The sequence below is a fragment of the Tursiops truncatus genome, chromosome 6 (genome assembly GCF_011762595.2).
Source record: "Tursiops truncatus isolate mTurTru1 chromosome 6, mTurTru1.mat.Y, whole genome shotgun sequence".
In the NCBI taxonomy this organism is placed as follows: domain Eukaryota; kingdom Metazoa; phylum Chordata; class Mammalia; order Artiodactyla; family Delphinidae; genus Tursiops; species Tursiops truncatus.
This window is the reverse complement of record NC_047039.1, coordinates 78,291,188-78,318,417: the sequence shown is the minus strand read 5'-3', so window position 1 is coordinate 78,318,417 and position 27,230 is coordinate 78,291,188. Positions and strand designations below refer to the sequence as shown.

Genomic DNA, 27,230 nt, shown 5'->3' with positions numbered 1-27,230 from the left:
GCTTTTAGTCCTTCTTGATGCCTAAAAGTAAAACCCCAAAGCCCAGGATCCTTTGTGAGGTGACAGAATGAGTGGAGTTAGGTCTGGAAGGTGGTGTCCTCAGGAGAAGGGCAAGTATCTGATTCTTAGAGCAGAGAGACAAGCAGACCTGAGTCTCTCAGAATGACTCCCCACCCCCTCCCTCATTCCAGATTTGGATTTCCACTGTGTCAGTCAAATGTGACTGTGTGGATAGGGGGTGAAGGGTGAATTCAGTCAACAGGCCCCCAAAGCTGCCTATTGAATATAGTCAGGGCTAGCTGGCATTTTGGGCCCGAGGACTTCAAGTCTCAGCCTACAATTTTCTTGCTGCTTTGGGTTCTGTTGAATCTGCTGTGTGTTCTGTAGTTGCCTAGTGACTCCTCTCTGGACTTGACTGTCCTCCCTCGTTTAGCCATAAATATTAATACCTGTTGGTAAGAGGAAGCATATATCTCTAAGCCCTGAGGAACTATAAAGCCTATGGGATTAGGATTACCAAAGGGTGCAATGACAATAAAGTAGAGTGGATTAAGAGCTGGGATGCTAGTCAGAGTCCAGAATACAGATGGCTGGAGCCAGCGTATTGAAGGAGCAAGGAGAGGGGTTAGGGTGGAGACTCAGGTTTTGGGAGAAGATGGGTGTGTAGGTTATCACTACAACAGGACTAGACTAATACAAGGGTTCAATCCATTGTGCCAGGTTTTAACAGCAGGATAAGCTCAGGAGCCAATGAACTGGAGCCAAGTGGGAGAGCCTGCCTCCCAGGGATAAAGCCTCTCCTTTCGCCAGTCGATCTGGCCCTCTTCCTTTCGTTGATTGGTCGAGAATCCCAATCCGTCGAGGAAGCGTAGCGTTGCGGCCAATTGCCGTGGCGTTACTAGGCGTGTTGCATCCCTGAGGCGGGAGCCGGGCAGCAAGCGAATTTCCTGATTGGCTCCGGTCCGCGGGTTGCTGGGGGGAGGCGCGGAGAGGCGGGAGGGAGTCCCCAGGGCAGGCGCTGATTGGCTGAGGTGAGAGCACCTCTCCTTCCGATGATTCGGCTCTTCTCGGCTCAGTCTTAGCGAAGCGTCTGCAGCCGTCGTTTGGGTGGTTGCTGCCGCTGCCCCCTCGCGGATCAGGCGTCAGCGTCTCCCGCCCGCCCGCCCACCGCCCCGGTGCCGCTGGGAGGAAGCGAGAGGGAGGCCGTCTGCGGGTTTGTCGCTCCACTCGTCCTCAGCCCGGGAGACCCAAGACCCGGCACAGTCGGTCGCCTGCCACCCCTTGTAGCCGTTACCCACGGGCCGCCACAGCCGCCGGCCGGGAGAGGCGCGCGCCATGGCCTCCGGAGCTGAGTGAGTGTGTGCGCGCGCCCGTCCGCCCGCCGCGGGTGCGCGCACCGGCTGACCCGCTTCGCTGGGTAGGCCCGGCCGGGCCTGGCTGTGGGCGCGTCTAGGAGGTGGAGACAGGGAAGGAGGGAGAGGAGAGGAGAGGAAGGGGGCTAATGAGGAGCCGCGGACCCATTTGGGCCCGGCTGCGCCCCCGCGCGCCCCCTAGGCGGGGCTTGCGTTGGGCCTGGGTCGGGGCCTGGGCCAGATCGTGCTGTGTCATGCAGGCCCGGGCCGGCATGACTGGCTCCTCTGGGCGGCCGTCCCGGCCTAGTGAGGTCTGCGGGCCCACACTGCTGGCGCGGCGCCCCGGGACCTGGGGGCGCCCACCTGCGATCCGGCCTGCCACCCGCTCTAGGCCTTTGGTCCCCAGAGAGTGCAGGCCCTGCGGGCCCAACGCCCTAACTGCGCCCGGTGGGCGTGGACTTTGGGCCACGTGAAGGCCTTAGGAGCCCGGAGACCGAGGCGGAGGCCGGAGCAGGGGAAGGCCTGGCGAGCTCAGGGAAGCTCACGACGGCCACTTTTAGAGCCGGCTCGGCCTGGCTTGTGGTTGGCATCGTCTACGACCTGAGTGGTGAGAAGCTGTTGGGGAGAGGCGGGCCCAGCCTTTCGCATCTGGCCGCCTTCATACTTTAGGCCTGTTGTTATTCATACGAGAAGGCTTTAGTTAGTTTTCCTTGATGTTGTGAAATGAGGTTCAGTAGGTTCTTGCTAAAATTCAAACTTCAGTTCGTATTTTGTGAGCTTTCTAGATTTCAGCCTTTGAGGTGTGAGAGTTAGAGATGCCTTAACTAGTCAAAGACACGTTCCTTTCCCTAAGCAGTTATGTTTGAGCAATCCTGGGCCCTCTACTAAGGAAAGCATCAGATAAAACCTGGCCACCTCTACCTATTTTAGAATTAAGAGCTTTAGATACTGGTGGGGGGGGGGCGGGGGGAAGACACCCTCATCCTATGGAAACCCTTCTATGCAAATCACCTTCCTGACTTGAGAGTTTAGTTTTTTTTGAGATGTGTTCCTTTTTCTCAAGTTTCTGAATTGAGGTGAAGTATTACTCAGGTGCCTATTTAAAAGGACTGCTTAATAAAGAATTAAAGTAGTCTCTTAGTCTTTAGTTTCCAAGACTAAAAGTCCAAAATTCTTGGAACCTGGCATCATAGACAGTTTCTGATCTCTAGGTCATCTTGATGACTTACCTGAACTCTGTCCAAGTCCCCTGTGGCCCATTGGGGTTCTGGAAAGGGCCTGACTCATGCATAAGACCAGTGGGATGTCCCCAGAGAGCCTCCGGGACAGCTCTTGGCCCATGATCAAACTGAATTCCCTCATTTAGAGATTACTTCCTTTGATCTCAGTAGATAGATGTGGAATTAAAGGTCCTTACTTTAAGGGAAAAGCATCCCACTCATCTCCAGTGCTGGGGTCAGGAATGGTAGGCAGATTGGAGGTTTTCCTAGGATGCAGCTTTGGGGTTAAAATACAAACTGATGACTAGAGGCATCTGGCATTTTGTTTTTCTCTAGCCCTGGTCCTATACATCAAACGGGAAGATGGGCAGCCCTTGAAGGGTATTTTAATGCATAGGGGAGACGGAGAATGGATGGATTTAAATTGCCCTCAACTCTCATATTGACCATGCTTGCTTTCTAGGGTGTTGATAAGCATTGGAAGAGTATGCAGCATTGTGATCACCACCTTGGGGTTGGGGGAGGCAAGTTTAAACCTAAGGAAACTCCACTCTTGGAAACTAGTTTAAAGGGAATGAATAAACTAGTTTAAAGCCTATGTGAGAGGCTCAGCAGAAAACTTTCAACCTTTTTAGATGAATGGGATTTGTATTTCTTTTGAGTGTATCAGGACCAAAAGATGTAAAAAATCCCGTAACTCCCTAGCTCGTATTCTAGAGCATAGGCATCTTTTTTCTTGCAAGTTGTGAAGGTATTTCCAATAGGAATACTTTTTTGTCTTCTTTTGTTGACTGATAGATGCTTAGAACGATGCCTGACGTATTTTTTATGTATATGTATACACACACACACACACACACACACACACACACACACACACACACGTGAATTTGTTGAGTGAAGAAATAACCCGTGGAAAAGCCTCCTTTTTATTTATTTCTTGGCTTCTTCCATTGTCTGGCCCTCTTATTTTGGTTAATGCTCATGTTTTCCTGAGCCTTACTAAGAGGAGGTAGCTCTTCAGAGGGAGAGCCCACTGTGTCTAGTTAGTGAAGGCTGGAGATGAGCTAAGTGAGAAATTGGTGTCAGATGAATGATCTTAGCTTCTAGGAAATGGTAGAAACTATTTAGATAGTTTAAACTCAGTTCAGACTCAGGCAACCTTGATTTGGGTGAGAGGGATTTGGCTTTGCCCCATGTCTCGGCATTTCTCGGTTTTAACTTTTTGAACCAACCCCATGGAGTTGTGTGTCTTTGCAGAGGTTTCTGAGATTCCTTTTGAGCTTGAGCTTCTTTCTGATGAAGGTTTCAGGTGTGTTAGTGTTTTGTGTGTGTTTTTTTTTTTCCAAATATGATTGTCTTTATACTTTGCATTCCTGTGGTACATAGAATGCTCTGGCGTTCAGCAGGTTTAGCCAGTAAGAAGGGTAATTCTAATGATTCTTCATTGTTCCAGGATTGCTCTGTGGGGCTTGGGGCCTCCCTGAGCCCTACGGGAGACTGTCTTGCTTCCTTCTGCAAGAAGGTTAGCAAGGAAAGAGCTTGTGCTATGTTCTGCAGTGCTAATCATTCTGGCCGTTGATACCATATGTCAGGCGTTGTGTTGAACTTGTATACATTATCTTGCTTAAGACAGTAATCCTCTGAGATGGGTGCTACTATAGTCCCCATTTTACAGAAGAGGACATCAACCTCCAGAGAGGTTAAATAACATGGCCAAGATCACAGTTAAGTGGCAGGGTTGGGATTCAGACCCAACAGGTCTGACTACAGAGCCCCTTCTCTTAATCGCTATTCTATACTGTCTGAGACTATTTTCATTTTGCTAAATACTGCTCAGTCTCCACTTTTATTTTGTTTTCTTAGTTTCCTGACCCTGGGGCAAGATCACCTGGGACCTTACAGCTAGGATACCAGTACTCAGAATACCAAGAGTTGCTGGTAGAGACTGGTGGGGCCCTTGTTGGAATATGTTTTGGAACTGACTTCATTTTCTCTTTCTAGTTCAAAAGGTGATGATTTATCAACAGCCATCCTTAAACAGAAGAACCGTCCCAATCGGTTAATTGTTGATGAAGCCATCAATGAGGACAACAGTGTGGTATCCTTGTCCCAGGTAAGTTGGGTCCACAGTCCAATCTTTGCTTATTGCACTTAACCTGAGGGCTTTTCCCAGGTTTCTTTTCTCATTTTTCTTGCAGTGACCACAGATAGAGTGGGGTTTACTGGGAATCCCAACCTCCAGGGCTGCTGCTTACCCCCTGGCCCAGTGACCCAAAGGCCTTAACCTTCTTTCCTCAGCCCAAGATGGATGAGCTGCAGTTGTTCCGAGGTGACACAGTGTTGCTGAAAGGAAAGAAGAGGCGGGAAGCTGTGTGCATTGTGCTTTCTGATGACACATGTTCTGATGAGAAGATTCGAATGAATAGAGTTGTTCGGAATAACCTTCGCGTACACCTGGGGGATGTCATCAGGTGTGTGTGGGGTTCTTGGCCCCTCAGGGATGGGAGGCCAGAGACAGCCTGCATTACAGGCAGTACCCCCACCAAGGCCTTGGCAGCTGCAGATATTGGGAGCTTGCAGGCCATGGGAAGACTTATGTTTCTAGGTTGTCTTTAGGTTTTGGTTCTGCCTCTGGGACTTCAAAGCCTGCCTTTGCATGACCCTTGGGACAAGTTGGCATTTCTATGACTTTCTTGGTACCTTTATATTTTTCTACCAGAGGTATAACTTATCACACCTTAGACCCTGGTTTAGGATGCCATTTGAGTATTTGTATCTGCCAAGTAACCTTACAGCTGGGTTGCATTAATGGCTTTTGTTGGGGCTGGAATGAGATGGGAGTATGGGCTACGAGGTGGACTCGTAGCAGGTTTGTATAAAGATCCAAGTTAATCTAGGAGAGAGGCATAGTTTGAGCCACACCTAGGATAGCACCAGTCTGAGTGATTTTAGACTTAACTTTAGGCAAGAGGCTTCCCCATCTTGGAGTCATCTCTAGCCACTGCTACCCAACCATCTGTCACTTGGCCAGGAGCATCTCAGACTTCTGATTCTTTTCCATGGATTCTAGGTTTCATGTAGCCTTCTTCCTGGAGGTGCTTAGTCACTTTCTCAAGGTGCTCTGACCACCTGACTGAGATTATTTTTTCACTTCTATTTCTCTGACCCTGACACTTGTCAGACTAAGGTCTCCCTTTGTAACATTGGGTTACCAATACTGACCAGAATGGGTCATCGTTGGATATCTCTCACTGAAGACCTTCCCTCTTGTGTCTTTGTGAGGGTTCCAGATGTGTGGGTCTTCCTTTTGGCTCACTGATTGGGAGTGGGCCACCCCAGCATCTTCTTCTAGAGGCTCCCCCTACTACCCCACCCTGCGTGTGACCTGTTCTGCTTGGCTGTTTCTTTGCCCTCACTCCCACCCTACCCTCCTGCCTCTCTTCACCTAAAGCCATTCCCTGCCTTTTCTCTTTCGCTTGCCATCGGCTGTCTATGCCAGGCCCTTTTGGACACCCAGTGCTTGGGGCTGCAGTTTGGTTGGTAACGTGGAGTCTGCTTATCATCCTCAGCATCCAGCCATGCCCTGATGTGAAGTACGGCAAACGTATCCATGTACTACCCATCGATGACACGGTGGAAGGCATCACTGGCAATCTCTTTGAGGTTTACCTTAAGCCGTACTTCCTGGAAGCTTATCGACCCATCCGGAAAGGTGAGAAATAATTCTAGGGACTGAACTTAAGGGTGATTGTTTGTAGGGATACCCAAGAGTAAACCTTGGGATATCTTTGTCTCATTCTCATATGTGTGTCTATACACACACATTCTGTACATATGCTCATGTGTACTCTCTCCTTCCCCACTTCCTTCCACTCCCCCATTTCCCCATTCCCACTCCTTGCTCCAGTAGAGTAAGCTGTCTTCTCTTTTATCTCTGAAGGAAGAGGTGGGCCATTTTGGCTGTCCAAAGTGTACTTAATATTTAGCACAGTTCTACCATTGGTGGTTGTCGTGAAAGCCTGGGTTATCTATACCCCAGAAGTCAAAAACCTTATGGGCTTCTTTCTGACACGTCAGGTTTTGTTCACTATCTTGAGTGGCAGAGGGACTCTTCACAGTTTACTTTCTATTTTTGCCTAATGCTTAATGAGATGTGGATGGGAAGGAGAAAGGGCAATATCTAGTGAACTTGGCATTCTAGATTCTAGGTTTTGATGAGGAATTCTCACTTGGTCTGGTAATAGATACCTCTAACTGCTCTTGTGCTGATTGCTCTCACAGGAGACATTTTCCTTGTCCGGGGTGGAATGCGTGCCGTAGAGTTCAAAGTAGTGGAGACAGATCCCAGTCCTTACTGTATTGTTGCTCCAGACACAGTGATTCACTGTGAAGGGGAGCCTATCAAACGAGAGGTGAGTTCTCTCCCTGATCCCGGTACCCTACTTCGTGATTACTTAGTGGGACAGTTGTGTGGTAGTTCCAAAGAATATTCAGACTTGATAGCTAAGCTTCTTCCCAGAGGTGGAAAACCTAGGTATTCATTTCTGGGCCTAGGTGTTTCTTGGAAGTATCTGATACCAATAATTTTTAAAAACCTAGATTGAACCTAAAAGGTCTAAGTGGTTGGAATAATTTTTGAGGAAGTGGTGCTGATGCTGGCATCTAGACCCCTGTGCATTTCCCACAGTTTCTAGCTTCAGGTCTTAGGGAAGCCCATCCCAGTAAGACTAAGGACAGTGTGATAGGGAAAGGCTATGCTAGAAACCTTTGCCTTGGCATAAATAAATAATTAAGTAAGTAAATAAAACAAAAGCAAAAATTGGGAATTCCCTGGCGGTCCAGTGGTTAGGACTCTGCACTCTCACTGCTGAGGGTGCAGGTTCGATCCCTGGTCAGGGAACTTAAGATCCCACAAGCTGCACAGCACGGCCAAATAAATAAAAATAAAAACAAAACAAAAGAAATCTTTTCTTTGGGATTTTTAGAGTTTTCCTTTGAGGCATGATCCCCTTAGAGGAGAATCTTCTCATACAGCAGATTTCTCTACATCAGATTTGGAGAAACTCACCTTTTGCTGATAGTAGTATTCCTGCCTTCTCCTTTTCTTTGTCTCTTCCATATTCAGGATGAGGAAGAGTCTTTGAATGAAGTGGGCTATGATGATATTGGTGGCTGCCGGAAGCAGCTAGCTCAGATAAAGGAGATGGTGGAGCTGCCCCTGAGACATCCTGCTCTCTTTAAGGCAATTGGTGTGAAGGTGAGCATCCTGGGCTCTGTAGGATATAGTCTAGGGTGGTGATCAACAGCTACTTGCTGTCTAATTCTAGGACGTCTTCATACATGTGTTTCATCATTGCCTTGGATTAGAGAGGAAGTACTGTATTTGAGTTTATAGAGGGCTCTAAATTCATTCATGCTACTAATGATCTACAACAGAGTGGGCCAGTTAAGTTCTCTGTTGTTTTTTTTTTTCTTAATTACAACCCTTTGAGAGGTAAAAACCATTTTCAACTAATGGACCCTGTAAATAAAATCTCACCATAGTTTGCCAACCTGTGTAGAACAGTGCTGCCCAGTAGAAGTAGAAGTTAAGGAAATTTGCAGAGTGTGAAGGATCCTGAGTCCAAAATATTTGCGAACTGCTGGTCTGAAATGTAACATCCCAATCATTCCCATATCATGGGACACCCTGAAGATGAAAGACAACTTCAAAGAGGAATACTTGTGGTAGTTGGTAAGGGAAGGCATTCCAACATGATGATAAATCCTGGAGGGTTGGGATAACTGGAGTGAGTGAGCCTCTGGCCGACACTCTTAAATGTCTAAGCTAGTCCTTGGTTCTTGTCTGTCTAAATTCAGGCCCTTGGCCTAATGGCCTCTTGCTTTTCCTAGTCCCTTCAGACTTCAGACTCAGTCACACTAAGAGTCTCTTGGTGTGGTTTCTCTGCTCTTTGTCTCCTATGCATTCATAAGTATTGTCAGCTTTCTAGCAGTATTTTCTCTGCTGCTAAGAGGAGTGAGTATGGTCTGAAGTAAACTGTCTTCCTAGCAGCTGCTGCTTGAGGGCTCACTCTTACTGGTGTCAGAGTTGAGCTCTGATTCTCACCCTCTCTAGATGGAGCCCTTGTCAAGCCATTTTAGGGTGGCTGGGGTTGGGAGAAGGCGGGAGTCTGAACCTAATTACACCTTCTGTACTGGTCCTCAGCCTCCTCGGGGAATCCTGCTCTATGGACCTCCAGGGACTGGAAAGACCCTGATTGCTCGAGCTGTGGCGAATGAGACTGGCGCCTTCTTCTTTTTGATCAATGGTAGGAGCCTTGGTTCACTTTGTGTTTGGCTGGACTCAACTCTGAGCTGAGCGTGACCCAGTCTCATGAGCTGGAGAACTCATGGACATGTTCATTTGTATACCTATGCTTGTGTATACTTCAGTAACTTTATTCTAAAGTACATTGCAGACAGATAAGCAACAAGGGGATGGTATTCTACTCTGGTGCCGCCTGATCTGTCCCCACCTTGAGAAAGATTGTGGACAGACTGAAGACATTTAAGAGGAGTAAGTTAGAATGAGAACTCAAAATGTCCATGCTTACTTATTTGAGAGGGTTTGGGGGAAGACTGGCTGAGATCAGCTATCTCTTTGAGAATGAAATTTAGCTGGTAGAGGTCCAACTGGTGTGCTGCTTCTGCTCTGGCCAGAGGTCTCATAGCATCTGCTGTGATCATTTCATACTTCCAGCTCAACTGTTCGATAAGTGTATTGAGCTCCTTGACTTTTTATCCTGGCTTGGTGGCTACCCTGGGATAATGGTTGGTAGGGGCTGTGAGAAAGTAAGTAGAGGTTATTATCATATTCTCACCTAGGACCTGTCTCTGGACTGGGCGAACAAGATAGCTGATTTCTTTTGAGATTGAGAAAGGATATAGTTTTGTCATTGTATCCATTCTATATGCTTTCAGGTCCTGAGATCATGAGCAAGTTGGCTGGTGAGTCTGAGAGCAACCTTCGTAAAGCCTTTGAAGAGGCTGAGAAGAATGCTCCTGCTATTATTTTCATTGATGAGTTGGATGCCATTGCTCCCAAAAGAGAAAAAGTAGGAACTTACCCGAGGGGATAGTGGGGTGTTGAAAGGTCCTGACTTCACTTCTGACCAGACATTCTGTCCCGACAGACCCATGGGGAGGTGGAGCGGCGTATCGTATCACAGTTGTTGACCCTCATGGATGGCCTAAAGCAGAGAGCCCATGTCATTGTTATGGCAGCAACCAATAGACCCAACAGCATTGACCCAGCCCTACGACGATTTGGTAAGGACCCCAAATTTCTTTTTTTGCTGTCCTTGCTCTTGGGGAGATTGTGGCTCTACTGGCCTTAATCCCATTGATCCCACATCTGTCCTTCATCTAAGTCACCTATTCCTGAGGATTTCTTGAAGCTCTTTGCAGTGTTAGGGCCCAGGTTTCCTTTCCCTTTTTCCATGTCATGTCTAGGGTGACCACCCATCCTGGTTTGCCTGAGACCAAGGGATTTCCCAGAATATGGGGCCTTCAGTGCTAACTTCAGGACATTCCTGGGCAAACTGGGATGGGTGGTCACCTTAGGCCTGCCCTTTCTTCCCTCTGCACCAGAAATGATTCCTGTCTATGTTTACGCACTGTCTCACAGGTCGCTTTGACAGGGAGGTGGATATTGGAATCCCTGATGCTACAGGACGCTTGGAAATTCTTCAGATCCACACCAAGAACATGAAGCTGGCAGATGATGTGGACCTTGAGCAGGTGGAGTGATGATGAGGGCTGGCCAGAAGTTAGGATATCTGTTTCCAGGCAGTTGAAGGGAACTGACTAGGGACATAAGCTTCAGATGTGAGGCAATTGATTTTGATTCTTGTGCAGGGGAAGGGAAGTGATCTCAGATTGAATCCAGGAAACTAGGGTTGGCATGTTTCTCGGCTGACACTGAATTAGAGTGAACCAGAATTTGGGGGGCAGCTTTATTTCCAGGCCCCGAGTCCAGGCTTGAATACTTAAAACCCAGCCGATGAAAGGGCCACTAGTATGTGTTCAGGGAAATGGAAGGACCCAGAGATAGAAGTCAGGGGAAGGGACCAGGATTCTGTTGTCTCTGAGCTTCCTAAGGCAGCTAGGTCTCAGAGACAGCATAGTAAGAAGATCTTCTCTCTGCAGGTAGCCAATGAAACTCATGGGCATGTGGGCGCTGACTTAGCAGCCCTGTGCTCGGAGGCTGCTCTGCAAGCCATCCGCAAGAAGATGGACCTCATTGACCTAGAGGACGAGACCATCGATGCTGAGGTCATGAACTCCCTGGCAGTTACTATGGATGACTTCCGAGTAAGGGCCTCTCCCATATCTCAGGTACACACACATGCACTTTGATCTCCCCTGGCAAGTCTCATCCCCAGTTTTTCTTCCCTTTTTAGTGGGCCCTGAGCCAGAGCAACCCGTCAGCACTGCGGGAAACTGTGGTAGAGGTACCACAGGTGACCTGGGAGGACATTGGGGGCCTGGAGGATGTCAAACGTGAGCTTCAGGAGCTGGTCCAGGTAGGGTGCTTGGTCCAGGGTGAGTCACTGCGTCAGTACGTTGTAATTGAGCTGGGTGATATTGGGGTGTTGTCACATTCATTGCAGAAATTGTGAGCATAATTCGGGAACCTGCTATTCTCTGGTTGGAGGCACTAAGGAGCCTGCTTTTAGGGAACCTGGGTCTTCACCATGGGATGGTGTGGGAGGATGCTTCTGTTTGGTTAGGTTTCTTTCAAACTATGGAGGTATCCCTGAACCCTCTTTGCTTTTCCTCCTAGTATCCTGTGGAGCACCCAGACAAATTCCTCAAGTTTGGTATGACACCTTCCAAGGGAGTACTGTTCTATGGACCTCCTGGTTGTGGGAAAACCTTGCTGGCCAAAGCCATTGCTAATGAGTGCCAGGCCAACTTCATCTCCATCAAGGGTCCTGAGCTGCTCACCATGTGGTTTGGGGAGTCTGAGGCCAACGTCAGAGAAATCTTTGACAAGGTGAGCTATAGGTGGCTGGGCTATCAATTCACTTGCTTGGGGACAAGTTAAGGGTGGAGGCTATTCTTTGGGAGAGTAAACACCATCTCATTCTGGCAGCTCAGCTAGGGCAGTGAAGGTCACTTTATCTTCCGTTCCTTCTCCAATCTGAGAGATCCGATTGTGCTAATGCTTGAGTCCATCTGTCCCCTCACACAGGCCCGCCAAGCTGCCCCCTGTGTACTGTTCTTTGATGAGCTGGATTCGATTGCCAAGGCCCGTGGTGGCAACATTGGAGATGGTGGTGGGGCTGCTGACCGAGTCATCAACCAGATCCTGACAGAAATGGATGGCATGTCCACAAAAAAAAATGTGTTTATCATTGGCGCTACCAACCGGCCTGACATCATTGATCCTGCCATTCTGCGACCTGGCCGCCTTGATCAGCTCATCTACATCCCACTTCCTGATGAGAAGTCCCGTGTTGCCATTCTCAAGGCCAACCTGCGCAAGTCCCCAGTTGCCAAGGCAGGTGCAAGGTCTTGGGGTCGTGGTGACTTCTGTGAATCTGCAGGCTGTGTGGAGTGGTGTTTGGTTCCTGGACAGGATTCCGTTGGGGATTCCTGGGGTTATGGTTGAAAAGGGAATATGGAAGATTTGGGGGTATTAGGGTAATCTAGAATAAGGAATAAAACGGGGTGGCAGAAGATGGGACAAACTGGAATTGGGAGTGTTTGGATGGTCAAAGATCCATGTATCACAGGGGAGGAGAGACTGAATGCTAAGATAGATATGTTGCTTCTTTTAGGATGTGGATTTGGAATTCCTGGCTAAGATGACTAATGGCTTCTCTGGAGCTGACTTGACAGAGATTTGCCAACGTGCTTGCAAGCTGGCCATCCGTGAATCGATCGAGAGTGAGATCAGGCGAGAACGGGAGAGGCAGACCAACCCATCAGCCATGGTGGGTCTGCATCCTTTCCCCAGATGTGCCAATTGTGGGAAGCCAGGGGACAGTCTCCACAATGCCCTAGAGTTAAGAGTATAAGATTTTGGAAAGATCACCTGACTGAGATGTTTAGCAGGGCATCAAAGAGAAAATGCTGAGCATATAACCTCTTCAATCAGGAATTATAAAGGCTGAGAAGAGATCAGCAGAGAAACACATAGAGCAGGGCTAAGAACCTAGTGTCTGTGGACCTATCCTTGGTGTTCCATGGACCCCTTGAATTAAATGCACAGTTTGGTGGAGTGTGTGTGTAAGCTCAATAAAGATAGGGACTCTATATCATCTTGCTTGTTTCCCATTGTATCATGGCACAGTGTTAGAGACTGACTTCGCGAATAAAGAAATAAATGGCTTTCTTTACCTTTTAGAAGGGGCCTGTGACATCTCTCCTTCCTCTCATCAAAGCTTATAAACTAGGGCTTCCCTGATGGCGCAGTGGTTGAGAGTCCGCCTGCCGATGCAGGGGACACGGGTTCGTGCCCCGGTCCGGGAAGATCCCACGTGCCGCGGAGCGGCTAGGCCCGTGAGCCATGGCCGCTGAGCCTGTGCGTCCGGAGCCTGTATTCCGCAACGGGAGAGGCCACAACAGTGAGAGGCCCGCGTACCACAAAAAAAAAAAAAAAAAAAAAAAAAGCTTATAAACTACTGATACACTGATCCGAGGGCAGTCTCATAAATCATAGCAATTGAGTGGCTTCTCAGTAGAAGAGATAGGGTGTGAGCCTGGGCTGTGAAGAGAGAGAATTTGGGTAAAGGAAATAAGGCGCCCAAATAACCCGCTTGATAAGTAGGATTACGGGAACTGGGAAAACCTGGGTAGAATTGAAGACATATGTTGCTGGAAGTGAGGCCAGTAGGTAAGGTGTAATCTAGATGTGATAAGCACTTTGACATTTTCTTTTTAAAAGTTTGTGTTTTTGAGGTATAATTTACATATTGTAAAATTCGCCCTTTTTAGGTGTACTATTTCTGTGCTTTTTGACAAAATATATAAGTTCTATAACTACAGTTGAGATAGACAAATTTCCATCATCCCCAAAAGTTCCCTCGTGCCACTTTTTAAATTTTTTTTATTTTTTGGCCGTGCCTTGCAGCACACGGAGTCTTAGTTCTCCAACCAGGGGTCAAACCCCTGCAGTGGAAGCGCGGAGTCTCAACCACTGGACCGCCAGGGGAGTCCCTCTCATACCACTTTAATCAGCTTCTTTTTCCCACCCTAAGCCCTTGGTAACCACTGATAAGAATTCTGTCCCTACAGTTTTACCTTTTCCAGAATGCATTGACAGGTTTTTAAGCAGGGCAGTGACTCGGTTTTAGGAAGATTGGCCTGGCAACCTGTTCAGGAGAGGCCCAACTTATTGGAGAGGCCCAATCCTCTAAGCCTCTGCCATAAGCTACTGCAGTAATGGGGTCAGGAAGGCCAGGGAAGGAATGCAGGCTGAGCCTTAACTAGCCCCGGTGGTCTGTGTTTACCTTTCCTGCAGGAGGTAGAAGAGGATGATCCAGTGCCTGAGATCCGCCGAGATCACTTTGAGGAAGCCATGCGCTTTGCCCGCCGTTCTGTCAGTGATAATGACATCAGGAAGTATGAGATGTTTGCTCAGACCCTTCAACAGAGTCGGGGCTTTGGCAGCTTCAGGTAACTAGGTTTCAGTGGGCAGTGCTTAATTTGTCTTGGATAACTCTACAGCCAAGGTAGTTGGAGCCCTAAGGAGGCTAGAATGGGTAGTTGTGAAAATCCTAAACAAGCCCTGCCCTAACCCTCTTTTTTGCCTCTGCTCTCGTGCAGATTCCCTTCAGGAAACCAAGGTGGAGCTGGCCCCAGTCAGGGCAGTGGTGCTGGCACAGGTGGCAGTGTGTACACGGAAGATAACGACGATGACCTGTATGGCTAAGTGGTGGTGGCCAGCGCGCAGTGAGCTGGCCTGGCTGGACCTTGTTCCCTGAGGGTGGGGGCGCTTGCCCAGGAGGGACCAGGGTGCGCCCACGGCCTGCTCCGCTCCTCGGTCTGAACAGTTCAGCCGCAGCCAGATTCTGGACCGGGGCTTGCTGTTGCAAAAAAATACAAAACAAAAGCGATAAAATAAAAGTGATTTTCCATTTGGGAGGCGGAGAATGAATTACCATCAAGAAATTGGGCCTTGGGCCCATGCTCTTTCTGTTGTAGTTTGGGGCAGTGCAGGGGACCTCTATGGGTGTGAACAAAGGCATTATCGCCATTCCCCACGGTAAAGCATCTGCACTTCACTCAATGCTGCCCAAGCCCTCCCTTCTTCCCCCTACCCAACCTGGGTAGGAGGGTGAAGGGCTACAGTTGCTGAGTGTTTATATAGAGAGTAGGTTGGTTCTTATTTTACATGCTTTTGAGTTAATGTTGGAAAACTAATCACAAGCAGTTTCTAAACCAAAATGACATGTTGTAAAAGGACAATAAACATTGGGTCAAAATGGAGCCTGAGTCCTGACCCCTGTGCCTGCTTCTTTTCCTGGGAAGGGCCTTGGGCTACTCCAAGAGTGCCAAGGCACTCTTCCAAATGTGAAATTCTAGAATTAAGATTGCACCCTCTTCCCCTACTGATAAACATTGGTATACTGCTGCCTCGCCCAGTGTCTGCAGTATCACTGGATAGGACTGCAGTGGAGGGAGAGCAGCCTGATGGAGCTCCAGATGTGGTGAATGTGGGATCCTCTACCTGTATTTGATGTGGATGGTGAGATTAGGCCTGCAGAGTCCCCTTTTCCTGACCAAGGCTGAATTGGGGTGTCCTCCAAAAATCTAAAAGTTGTAGAAAGATACAGTTTCTGTCTGGAGATGGATGTTCTCTTGATGCATCTAAAAATTTCAAATATTCATGTTCTGGTTGAGGATCACTTACAGTTATGTCCACCTTTATGTAATTTGTATTATGAAAACATAGCTTTTTTTCTAATATAAAATTCTAGTATTGGATGTGTTTCTTTCTAAACGAAACATTCTCCCCTGCTCCTCGTTTTTCAGATGATTGCTTGCATAGTTTTGTCCAGGTATAGAGTATCCTCTTCGTTCAGCAAGTACTAACGTAATCACTTCGTGCTTCTGGGATCAGTACCTCGATGCCTTATCGAAGAAGGAGTATGGTGCAGAGAAAATAATCCACTGAGTCAAATTAGTCATTCTAGTACTTATACCAGCCTCTGGTTTGATCTACATAGGTAGGTAAACTACAAGGACTCAAGATAGTCTGATTAAACTAGGGGTGATTAAACTAGGGCATCTTGAACTCATGTGCTGTGAAATAGATATTCTTGAACTTTTGTGATTTGCATTGACTGTCCCTTGTGACACTTCCTCCACTGGATCCTGTCTTTGGTCCTCCTTTGGTTTTCCTACCATTTTAGGTATCCTGACGGCTTAGCTTTCAGTCTTCCTACTCTGGACATTGTCACTCTATCTCATCCCTGTGGCAACCTAACCTCAGTAAGACCAAAGACAAGGTCTTTTGTGGTAAAGACATTTGGTACCTCTGCATCAAGCTATGGGAACAGAACAGAAGGCAAGATCCCACAAAATAGGTAGAGGTACTGGTTGATATGCGATAGAAATTTGTGTTGGAATGATTGCTTTGCACTCACTTATAACACGAAGTGTGTCTATAGGGAAGGTGGTTGGAGCTTTATAGATTCTTTAGGAAAAAAATAAGACTAGACTTGTGAGAGGCCTGGTTTTGCTTCTCACACTTGTGCATATAGCAGTGTAGCGTCACACAAGGCACGGAGCTCTTCTGGGGCCTCGAGATTTCTTAGTCTGATAAAATGATTGACAGTGCTTCGTAAACTGTAGAAAGCAGTGTGAGGGACTGTTTATTGTCAAAATGCACCTGCAGAAGCCTGCATACTTAAACCAAGAGGCAAATTGTATAGGCAGTTCATCTTTCTCCCCACAGGGTTCCCAGAAAGAAATTGGAATGTGATCTTACTATAGCCATCTTCCCACAGGATAAGTGCTGTGATTAGAAGATGGGTTTCTAACCAAAAATATGGCATCAAATTAGATCATGGAAGACCAACAGTTTACCACAGAGGCGAAAGCAAAGATGGAACTATAAATCTAAAATCTTGAAATACATTGGGGTCCAAGACACTGATCCTGCAAGTAGCCCTGAGAGTACTGGTTACATGGTGCCCAGGATGCCAGTCATTAGTTTGACCGAACTGAACAAATGTTAAATGGTTTGTTAATCTTGCCCGGCCCTACAACCTACTGAGGGCTTAAAAAGACTTAAGAATATAGGACTTGGATGTTTCATAAAGCTATTCAGAGTTGCATAGACTCATTAAATGGCCCTATGTCAAGTGGAAATTCAGAATTGCATTGTCTTTGAGACTATGAGACTATTTTTCTGGGGGTGGATAGGTGGGGAGAAGGAAAGTACCTTCAGTTCCACTCCTGGCCAGCAGGTGGTAAGTTGGGCTCAGACCCTATAGACAAGTTAGGGCTAAATAAAACTTTGGAACAGAATAGTAACATTAGTGAGAGGAGGCAGAGGGAAGCATGTACCTTCTGACTGTTTTTCTCAACCAACTATACAGAGTAGAGCGAATGTTATGATTGGGAAGAGCACTGGTTTGGGAGTGTGAACTTGACCTCACAGAACCTCACTGTCTTTGAAGGACTTGATAGCCATAATATCAGGAAAGCAGTGCTATCAACAAGACATAAATTGTTATGGGGCTGCAAAGAAGGGGAAACCGTACTAAGATAGGAGAATCTGAGAAGGCTGTGGAGGCAGTCTGAGCTGGGGGTTAAAGGAAGATGGGAGGCTTGACATGGGGTCAGAGCATGCTTAAGAAGCATCAGGTTGACTAGCAAGGGAGTGAATTCTGAGAGGCCAAACCACATTGTGAAGAACCTCAAATGCCAGGTGTGAACTTTATTTTAATGATCTTGTGGGTCCTCTGGGGGTTTAGGCAGGAAAGTAACCGTCAGATTTCAGGGCTAGAGAACTTTTTTTTTCTTCTTTTTTTGTTGTGGCAAAATAACATAAAATTCATGCAAAAATTTCCAAGTGTACAGTACAGTATTGTCAACTACATGTGCATTGTTGTGTATAGACGATTCACTTTTTTTTCATTGACAGTTCACTTTTTTTTTTTTTTTTTGCCTCACAGTGCGGCTTGTGGGATCTTAGTTCTCCGACCAGGGATTGAACCCAGGTCCCCGCAGTGAAAGCACTGAATCCTATCTGCTGGACTGCCAGGGAGTTTCCAACAATTCACGTTTTTTTTTTTTTGTTTTTCTTCAGTACACGGGCCTCTCACTGTTGTGGCCTCTCCCGTTGCGGAGCACAGGCTCCGGACGCGCAGGCTCAGCGGCCATGGCTCACGGGCCCAGCCGCTCCACGGCATGTGGGATCTTCCCGGACCGGGGCACGAACCCGTGTCCCCTGCATCGGCAGGCGGACTCTCAACCACTGCGCCACCAGGGAAGCCCAACAATTCGCTTTTTAAAAAACTTTTATTTTTGGGAATTTCCTGGTGGCCCAGTGGTTAGGACTTGGTGCTTTCACTGCCATGGGCTCGGGTTCAATCCCTGATTGGGGAACTAAGATCTGTAATGCAGCCAAAAATTATATAGTATTCCCAATAACCAGAGATAATCATTTTTTTTTTTTCTTTTTTAGTTTGGGGCGTGAGGTTAAAGGAGGAGTCAGGAGCAGGCTTCTGGCTTCAGTACTGGGGTGGATGTTGTACACCCCTTCAATAGGAATTCGCACATTGGAGGACAGGGTTAAAGGGAAAATGAGTAAGTTTTAGACAGGTTGTATATGAGACAATACTAGTAGGTGGTAAGATAGGTGGATCCTGAAGCCTAGAGATGGTTAAAAAATGACCCATGTTTTGAAATATCGCACTTAATGGAATGGGTTCAAGACACTATGTTTTTAATGGTATTGGTAAAATTGGATATCTTTTTTGGGGGTTGGGGGAGTTAGATTCTCTCCTCATACTGTACTCAAAAATTAGATTAACAATCTAAACATAACATCTATGGGAATTCCCTGGTGGTCCAGTGGTTAGTGCTCTGCCCTTCCACTGCAGGGGACACGGGTTCAGTCCCTGGTTGGGGAACTAAAATCCCACATGCTGCACAGCATGGCCAAAAATAAATAAACAAATGTCCATGAGGGTGCTAGAAGAAAGTGTCTTAGAATCCATAAGGGAACATGTTGGTAGATTTAAACTTTGGCATGGTAAAATCGCTTTAAAATTAGAAAATAAGCTACAGATTGGGAGAAACTATTTGCAGCATATTAACAGGTTGAGTTAATATCTGTGACAGACAGGATAATGCCATTCCCAAACCCCCTGACCAATGCCCACATCCTAATCCTTGGCACCTGTGAATATATTGTGCTACATGGCAAAAGGGAATTAAAGTTGCAGATGGAAGTAAGGTTGCTAGCTAACTTACTTTAAGATAGGAAGAGTATCTTGGATTATTGAGGTGGGTCCAATGTAATTAAAAGTGTCCTGAAAAGTGGGAGAGGGAGGAAAAAGTGATGTGAGAAGAACTTGACTTGCCTTTGCTAGCTTTGAAGATGGAGGAGGAGGGCCAATAGCCAAGGAATGTGGGCAGCTTCTAGAAGCTGGGAAAGACCAGGAACGAATCCTACCCAGTGCCTACAGAAAGGAATGCGGCCCTGCCAACCTCTTGATTTTAGCCCTGTGAGACTTCTAATAAAATTAATTTATGTTGTTTTGTGATAATTTGTTATGGCAGCAGTAGAAAAGTAATAAAATACCCAGCAGACAATGCAGTAGAAAAATGGGTATACGATATGAACAGGCAATTATAGAAGAAATTCAGCGATCGCTAAACATATGAAAAGGGACTTGTTTTTGTGGCCTTGGAGGTGCATGAGCTAAACTAGAGAGAGAAAAGAGCAGAGGGCTGACAAGAATTGGCTAGAAATATATGTGGGGAACTTGTGTATCAAGTATGTGAAGAAGGGGACCATACCCAGGACCAAGAGCAGCTGCCTAGACCCAGACCAATTGTGCTCGTGTGAATGGATATATTTTTCTTCTGTTGACTTGCTGTGAAGTTTTTCTCAAGGGCAGCATTGGTCTGTGCTCCCCTGGCCTTAACAGCTTCACCCTGTAGAGTGAGGACTCCAGGTTGTAGACTCCAGGTTGATCATCTGTGAACAGCTTGAAAAGAAAGTTAAGCCTATAGAATCCTGAGCTCTCTACTTCTGGGACCTGATCCTGAGGAGATACAGCTGCAGCAGAATAGGGAACCGTCATTTCCAGTACCCCAGACTCCAAAAAAGACATGAGTGGGGTTTGTCTAGTTCAGCTAGTTTATTAGGATTTCCTTTGTGTCTCCACCCCCCAACTGGTTTGGCTTCAGGTCTTGGGGTACTTATATTGGGTGCCAGTACTACCAGCCTTTTCTCTGCTGACTGGATTTGGTGGGCAGGGGTCCATGGGTACCCAGAAATTTGGCTAACATCCTTTGGAGACCCCTGGTAAGGGGAGCCTGAGGTGTGGGGGAGGAAAGATGCTTCTGGGCCCAAGGGCAGTGCTTACAGTGCCGAGGGGCTAGGATGTCACCAGCTCCCAGCCTTGCCCCTCTCTGACCTTGGGAACCTGAAGCCTTGGAGTGAGGCTGCAGGGAGGGAGCAGTGTGTCGAGAGCTCTGGTCCCTGTGCTGAGATCTTTGCAAAAGTCTGCTTACAGGGACCTCTGCTAGTCTGGCCTGGGCTAGGTGGCTTTTCCCTGTAACTGTGGTTGAGCCCAATTTTGCATCCCCTTCTCTGTGGTCTCCTTTGGGTTTCCTGGGGCGCTCTCTCTTTTTGGCTGAAGATAGGGCTGAAGCCTTGTCCTGTCTCTTGCCTGAGGCTGGAACCTCAGGGTATGAGGGCTCTTCCAGGCCTGGGCAGTGAACACATGACCCCTGGGATGACATCTTCACATTCATTCTTTGCTCTTTCTGAGGCTCTTGTTCTGCCCTGCCAGACTTCCATAGCTGAGGTTGGATAGAGGAGTGGGAGTGATAACAGTGGGGGACCTGGATAGGCTGAGTTACTGTGCTCTGAGGTTTAGGGGGATGACAGCTTGAAGAGTTGGGGCACAGACTGAGGGGATGAATCTGCTGTGGTGGGCAAGAAGAGAGTCTCCGGGTGGCTTGAGTTGTGGAGCTCAGGGCAGGGGAGCTGCCAAATGATTGACTTGGGCCAAGAGATCTGGAAGCAGGGCTCTGCTCTAGTTTCTTCAGCCTGAGTTCCAACTCTTTACTCCAGTGCCAGGCCTGGACCCCAGAGTGGGTGGGCATCTTTGGGACAGCCTCACCCTGGGAGGATGGAGTCTCTGCCTTAGCCCCTGGGAACAACTCTCCCTTGGGTAGGCCAGGCTGGTTGGACTCAATCTTCAGAGCTTCAGCTTGGGTGGGAGGCCAGGGTATTGGCTGTAGGGGATCCACTGCTGGAAGGCTGGGATCCTGGGGGATCCCTCTTTGTTGCACATTCCTCCACACAAACTCAAGGTCAATGTGTGGATCTGGTAGAGGAGCAGAGAGTGACCTGGGGGTTGGGGCTGGGAGTTCAGTGGTGCAGCAGTTCCCTCTCTGCTCTACTGTTTCCCCCTCAGGTTTACAGTTGCATTGGTCTCCAATAGGCTCACTTGTGTGAGACTTTGACATAGAGTTTGGGCATGGGCTGGGACCCCACAATGGGGACACAGGAACACAACAGGTTTCTTTCTGCTCCATGTCCCCCGCAGTAGGCTCAGAGTCAGATTGGACTCCCAAGGGGTTGGCTCCACGTGGGACTTGGGGTAAGCTGCAAGCTAGGAGCTCAGAGGCCCAGGAGTTCTTTCTCCTTTCTATGTCCCCACATGTAGCTTCAGAATCAAACAGGACCCCCGTAGGGCTAACTCTGAGGGAATCCAGTACAAGAACTGCGGGTGGGCTGAAGGCCAGAGATAGCGATTCAAAAGCCCAGGAATTCCGGGAATGATCAGTGTCCTTCCATGCAGTTTCTGACCCAGTAAGCCCTCCCACAGGATTGATTCTGTGGGGTTCTAGAATATGAGCTAGAGATGGGCTGTGGCCAGGGCCTGGAGATTCTGAGGTCCAGAGGTTGTCTGTCTGCCTCATGGCCTCCCACAAAGCTTTGGACTCAGACAAGACTGCCTGGGCACCCGTTCCTAGGGACTCCAGCAGAGAGGCTGAGGGAAGGCTGGGAGATGAAACTGGGTCTGCAGAGACCCAAAGATTTTCTCTACTCTGCGTGCCCTTCCACGGAGTCTCAGATCCTGATGGGACACATGCAGGCATGGTTCCATGGAGTCCTGGGTCGACGTCCAAGGCTGAGGGCTCAAAGGCCCAAAGGTTTGTTGAATTTTCTCTGCATCTCCACTGGGGCTCATATCCAGATGGATCTCCCAGGGGACTGCCTCCCTGGAGTTCTGGCAGGGGATGTGGGGGAGGGCAGGGGGCTGGCGTTGGGGGCTGAAAGGCTTGAGTACTCTCTTTATGTCCTGTGGTTCCCCACTGAGTCTCATATACAGGTGGAACTTCCAGGGTGCTGGTTCCTTGGGGCTCTGTCATGGGGGCTACAGATTGGCAAGGGACTGAGGTCGGAGGCTTAGAGATCTGAGGATTCTCTCTTCGCCTTGTGGTTTCCCAGAGGGCTTCAGGTCCAGAGAGGCCTCCTATAGGGCTGGCTCCTTGGCATTCTGGCAGAGAAGTTGGGGTTAGGCTGGGAGTTGGCACTGCTGGCTCAGGGGTTTTGGGGTCCTCATTTTGCCCCGTGGTCCTCCATGGGGCCTCAGACCTAGTTAGGGCTCCCAGAAGGCTAGCAGGATTTTCTGCTAGGGAGGCACAGAGTGAGTCTGGAATGTGTTGTTGGAGGCCAGGATCCCATGGCACCTTCCACCAGACCTCAGATGAATGGAAGAGTTTGGAGGGCCTGGTTCTTTGGAGGTTAGGCTGTGGGTGCAGGGCTTGATCCTCAGAGACCCAAGGGACCTCTCTCCTCTGTGTAAGCCACTGTGTGTTTGCCTCAGTGCCAGATAGGACTCTCTTATGGTCCATGGGAAAGAATTTAAGTTGGAGGGGAAGTGATGGGACAGGAGGGGAAGATGGGGAGGGAAGTTGCTGAGAGTCAGAGGCCGTTCCTTCCAGATCTTCTGTAGTATGGACTTCGTGTGTAGGAAGTGGGGTTGGGGAGCAATACTGGGGAAGCAGCAATACTGGGGTTCTAGGCAGGAAGGCAAACTTGTTAAAGGAGACAGAAGGACTGACAGACAACTTCAGGGGAGAGAGGCCACCTGAGCTCAGGAAGATGGCCTCCAAGGACTCACTGTGCAGAGAGGGGAGACCCCAGAAGAGCTGGCTTTCTCTCTGCTGTAGGTGGCTCCCTGATGCTGTCTTGTGCCTCACAGGCAGGTTGGTCAAGATCTGAAAGGTGGGGAAGGATCTGGAAGGGTTTGGGGTCTGTGTGAGTACTTGCTCTAGTGTCCCTATGGACTTGTGGAGGCCCTCAGAATCACAGGATGGCTGGGATGGGGCTGTGGTGGCCTGTTCTCCAATAGGAGCTTCTTTGGGAAGAGAACATGGCTTCAGTGGATCCAGAGATACCTCCTCTTCTTCTTCCTCCCCTGACTTCTGCTTCCACAGGCGATCAAGGAAAGCCACGCGGTACAGAAGTGGTAGGCCCTGGGGAGTGGAGAAAGATACAATCTTTCTGGGGAGTGGAGAAAGATACAATCAGGCATGAAGCCTTTTTCAGAGACACAAGATGTACCGTTAAGCCCTCAGTCTTTGTTCTACAGTGAGTGAACAGTTACTCACTGGGGCCCACATCTGTGGACAATAGTCACTTACCCATCTGGTGTTAATGGCCATTACCCAACTACATTTGGAGATCGGCATTCCCTTACATAACCCCACATCTAGGGTCAATGATCATTCAGCTGGCTTGAAATCTAGTGTTAATGGTCACTCACCCAGCCTCACATTTAAGGCTTATAGTCACTCTTTTGAGCCCACATTGATGTCAATGATTCCTTACCTGAACTCATGTGGTGAGTCATTTACCCAGCTGCACACCTATGTCACCCACCTTGCCTTGCATCTTGTCCCCAGAGTACCAGGGCTGAAGCTGTCGCCATCTCCCAAGCTGCCACCACCTCTGGATCTGCCAAACCACAAACAAGAATAGTGTTACCAGGTTCCCTGGACTCAGAAGGCAGCTGCTGCCACAGTGTCTGCAGGCCAGGGCATGGGTCAACTGGCCCCAGAGAAGCCCCATGTCCCCCTCAGCCCCAAGCAGGCCCTCTGGCAGCCATTCCATTTTTCCTCAGCCTAGTGGCAGTTTACCCTGAGGTCATCACTGCATCACAGAACAAAGAACTCCCATCCCCCACATACCTAACAGCAGTCTCTGTGAATTTAGAGCCCCAAAATTGCGCCCACCAGACAACTCATACTTTATTCAGTGAAAGCTTAGTGATCCCCTTTTGTCTTGATTAACAAGGTCAGAATTATCTTCAGGCATTGTGGTTGAGGACATGGATTCTAGCATCAAACTACCTTATTCAAATCCTAGCTCTGCCACTTCCTACCTGTGAAATCTCAAACTACTTTATCTTTCAGTGCCTCAGTTATACACATAGGGTTGTTTTGAGGGTTAAATGAAAACATTTATATGCTTAGAGTAGTACATAGTATATGCTATGTTAAAACATTATTTCTTTTTTTGCCATAAATGATCAATAACCAATCTATAACAAGAATAGAATAGAGGAGAGTTTTATTTGAGCCAAGCTGAAGACTGTAGCCCAGGAGACAGCCTCTCAGCTCTGAGGAACTGCTCCCAAGAAGCTTGTTTTCCAGCACAGCTTTATATCTTGTCAGAACAAAGGACATCAAACATGACAGGGGTACATTCCTTCAACGTTTCAAAAAAGACAGATTAGCTCGTACACAGCAAGTCAGTATGACCTTGGTGCCTGGGAAGGGAGCCTTATCGTCAAAGGAGTACTAGCATTGACATCCCAGGAAGGAAGGCATTTATCTCTAATTTCATAACAGATATTCTTTACTTCTGGACAATGCACACTTTTTTTTTTTGCACGCTTTTCTTTAATGGTTAAAGCAGATGTGCAATGTATGTTTGATAGACCACAAGACAGGCTTGTAGTTAGTATAAAGTTCAAGTCAAATCATATGTAAGCCAGAATGACTTCCCTATACCTCAGTATATGAAAATTTCTTCCATCACTTTTAAGGTTCCTGATTATACACCTCATTCCATCTTTAATAGATGGAGTCTGTTTCCTCTTTTACATCTCATGTCTTTAGGTTGCCCGAGACCTTTTTCACAAATATTCATGTTAAGGATGACAAATCAAACATGCTTGACCCTTTTTTTTTTTTTTCTTTTGCCCCTCTTTTCCCTAAAACCACCACTCTGTTTCATGTCAACTCCTCTTTTTAGGGTCAAACTTCAACATCTGCCTTTGCAGTCCAATTCAATGCCTCTCTTCTCACCCCATCCCCCATCAACTGCCAGCTTAGTCTGGTAGGAAGAGCGCTGAGCTGAAGTTGAGGAGACTTGGATTTTCTAGCTCTGCCACTGTTTGGCCATGTAATCTTGGGCAAGAAAGTTTTCTCCGTGGGTACCATGATTGGGACTAGATTTATTCATTCACTCATTCAGAGAATATTTATTAAGTGCTCACTATGGATCAGGTATCGTGCTCAGGCTTGAGGAGGCAGAAGTAAGACAGGGTCTCTGTGCTAAAGTAGGTCCCATTTCAGTGAGGGAAGCAGTCAAATAATAGACAATTAAAATAGAGATATGTACAGGGTATTAAGGGGTGTGGAGGACATCTAACCACCTTGGGATAGGGGGTTGCTTGTCAGGGGGTGCTTCCCAGAAGAGATGACCAGTGCTTGGTTTGAGGAATCAAGAAAATGAGAGTATAGGGAAGAGGGGACAATCCAAGCAGTAGAAACAGCCTGTGTAAAGGTGGTGGGTCAGAGAAACCATGTCCCATTAGGGAAATTGAAGGTGTTGCAGTGCAGCTGTAGTATTAGTTGAGGGTTGGGGAAGCAGGAGGATAGACAAGATCACAAAGGACCCTGAATACCGGACTAAGACGTTGGAAATTTATCCTGAAGGTGATGGGAAATAATTGAAAATTTTTGAGCAGGGAAGAGACAAGATCAAGTTTGTGTCTTGGAAAGAGCACTCTGGCTGTATTGAGGGCAAAGAGATTGAAGGCAAGAGATTGGTTAGGGAAACTTTGCTTTAGTTTAGGCAAAATGAAAGATGAGGCCTGAACCAAGGCAGTGATGGTGGGAATGGAGAATAACAGGTTCAAGTAGAATTCTAAAGTTACAGTTGATTAGACTTAGTTACCAGTGGGATAGGATGGAGTAGGGAGGGAGTTGAGAATGACTCTAGGGATTCTGACTTGGGGAACTGGGTGTGTATGTTAGTGACATTTTACTGAGGTAAGTAACACAAACCTGGTAACCAATTTAGGGTGAGGGGACAATGTGTTCCATTTTAGACATTTGCATTTGAGGTTCCTGTGACAAGGAAATGTCAGGCAGGAGGCAGATAGATACATGTATCTGAAGCTTGGGAAAGTAGTCTGTGGGGGAGATATAAATTTGACAGCCAACAGTATATATGTAGCAGCTGAAACCGTAAAACGGCTTAAAGGTACATACTGAGGGGCTTCCCTGGTGGCGCGGTGGTTGGGGGTCCGCCTGCCGATGCAGGGGGCGCGGGTTCGTGCCCCGGTCCGGGAGGATCCCACGTGCCGCAGAGCGGCTGGGCCCGTGGGCCATGGCCGCTGGGCCTGCACGTCCGGAGCCTGTGCTTCGCAGCGGGAGAGGCCACAGCAGTGAGAGGCCCGCGTACAGAAAAAAAAAAAAAAAGGTACATACTGATATTTAACATTTGGCCCAGACAATGTGGCCAGCAGTTTTTTGTGTTTTTTTTAAACTTGAATGGTCAACATTATAAGATTAGTAGATTGTACGTAATAATATTTTTGGCTTAAAATCTGGCAACATAGGGCTCTCATTCCCACAAAGTAATAACCATTAATTAATTAATTAATTTTATTTATTTATTTTTGGCCACGTTGGGTCTTCATTGCTATGCGTGGGCTTTCCCTAGTTGCAGCAAGCGGGGGCCACTCTTCGTTGCGGTGCGCGGGCTTCTCACTGTGGTGGCTTCTCTTGTTGCAGAGCATGGGCTCTAGGCACAGGCTCAGTAGTTGTGGCGCACGGGCTTAGTTGCTCCGCAGCATGTGGGATCTTCCCAGACCAGGGATCGAAGCTGTGTCCTCTGCATTGGCAGGCGGATTCTTAAACACTATGCTACCAGGGAAGCCCAGTAAAGACCATTGAGAGCTAAGTAGCAGGTGCTCCCTTCGTGGCCATGTGCTTTCCAGTTCACCATGTTCTCTTTGTTAAAGCCGAGGCTGAGGGCTAGTTGCTGTTTATCATTGTGCCTATGGTTTTGTTGTTTTCTTACACTTGCCTATTTTTAGTCATTTGCATTACCTGCCTGGTATCTGAGTTTCCTACCTCTGGATGAATAAAGTAAGTTGAGTTCTGATAG

At 47.7% G+C, this 27,230-nt stretch overlaps 2 protein-coding genes across 2 annotated transcripts; one reads left to right on the top strand and one right to left on the bottom strand.

The window, feature by feature from the left end:
- Positions 1-1,113: 1,113 nt before the first annotated feature.
- On the top strand, positions 1,114-15,052 carry VCP (valosin containing protein). Its single transcript, XM_019948939.3, has 17 exons — positions 1,114-1,352; positions 4,577-4,688; positions 4,874-5,046; positions 6,145-6,287; positions 6,857-6,987; positions 7,701-7,832; positions 8,781-8,883; positions 9,536-9,669; positions 9,748-9,883; positions 10,242-10,354; positions 10,763-10,927; positions 11,017-11,139; positions 11,400-11,612; positions 11,811-12,119; positions 12,400-12,555; positions 14,085-14,239; positions 14,390-15,052. The coding sequence occupies exons 1-17, from the start codon at positions 1,336-1,338 to the stop codon at positions 14,493-14,495; spliced, it is 2,421 nt and encodes an 806-aa protein (XP_019804498.1). The 5' UTR covers positions 1,114-1,335; the 3' UTR covers positions 14,496-15,052.
- A 4,971-nt stretch (positions 15,053-20,023) lies between these two features.
- SPATA31G1 (SPATA31 subfamily G member 1) lies at positions 20,024-23,757 on the bottom strand. Its single transcript, XM_073806937.1, has 2 exons — positions 23,714-23,757; positions 20,024-23,330 (listed from the first exon to the last, which is right to left on the bottom strand). The coding sequence occupies exons 1-2, from the start codon at positions 23,755-23,757 to the stop codon at positions 20,024-20,026; spliced, it is 3,351 nt and encodes a 1,116-aa protein (XP_073663038.1).
- Between the last annotated feature and the right edge of the window lie 3,473 nt (positions 23,758-27,230).

Excerpts from the sequence above, each read along its gene's own strand:
- SPATA31G1 (XM_073806937.1), bottom strand. The coding sequence starts at position 23,757 with ATGGCGACAGCTTCAGCCCTGGTACTCTGGGGACAAGATGCAAG. Across the intron at positions 23,331-23,713 it reads CTCTGGGGACAAGATGCAAG|AAAGATTGTATCTTTCTCCA; the intron begins GCAAGGTGGGTG and ends TCCACTCCCCAG.
- VCP (XM_019948939.3), top strand. Across the intron at positions 9,884-10,241 it reads CCCAGCCCTACGACGATTTG|GTCGCTTTGACAGGGAGGTG; the intron begins GTAAGGACCCCA and ends ACTGTCTCACAG. Across the intron at positions 11,140-11,399 it reads AGCTTCAGGAGCTGGTCCAG|TATCCTGTGGAGCACCCAGA; the intron begins GTAGGGTGCTTG and ends TTTTCCTCCTAG.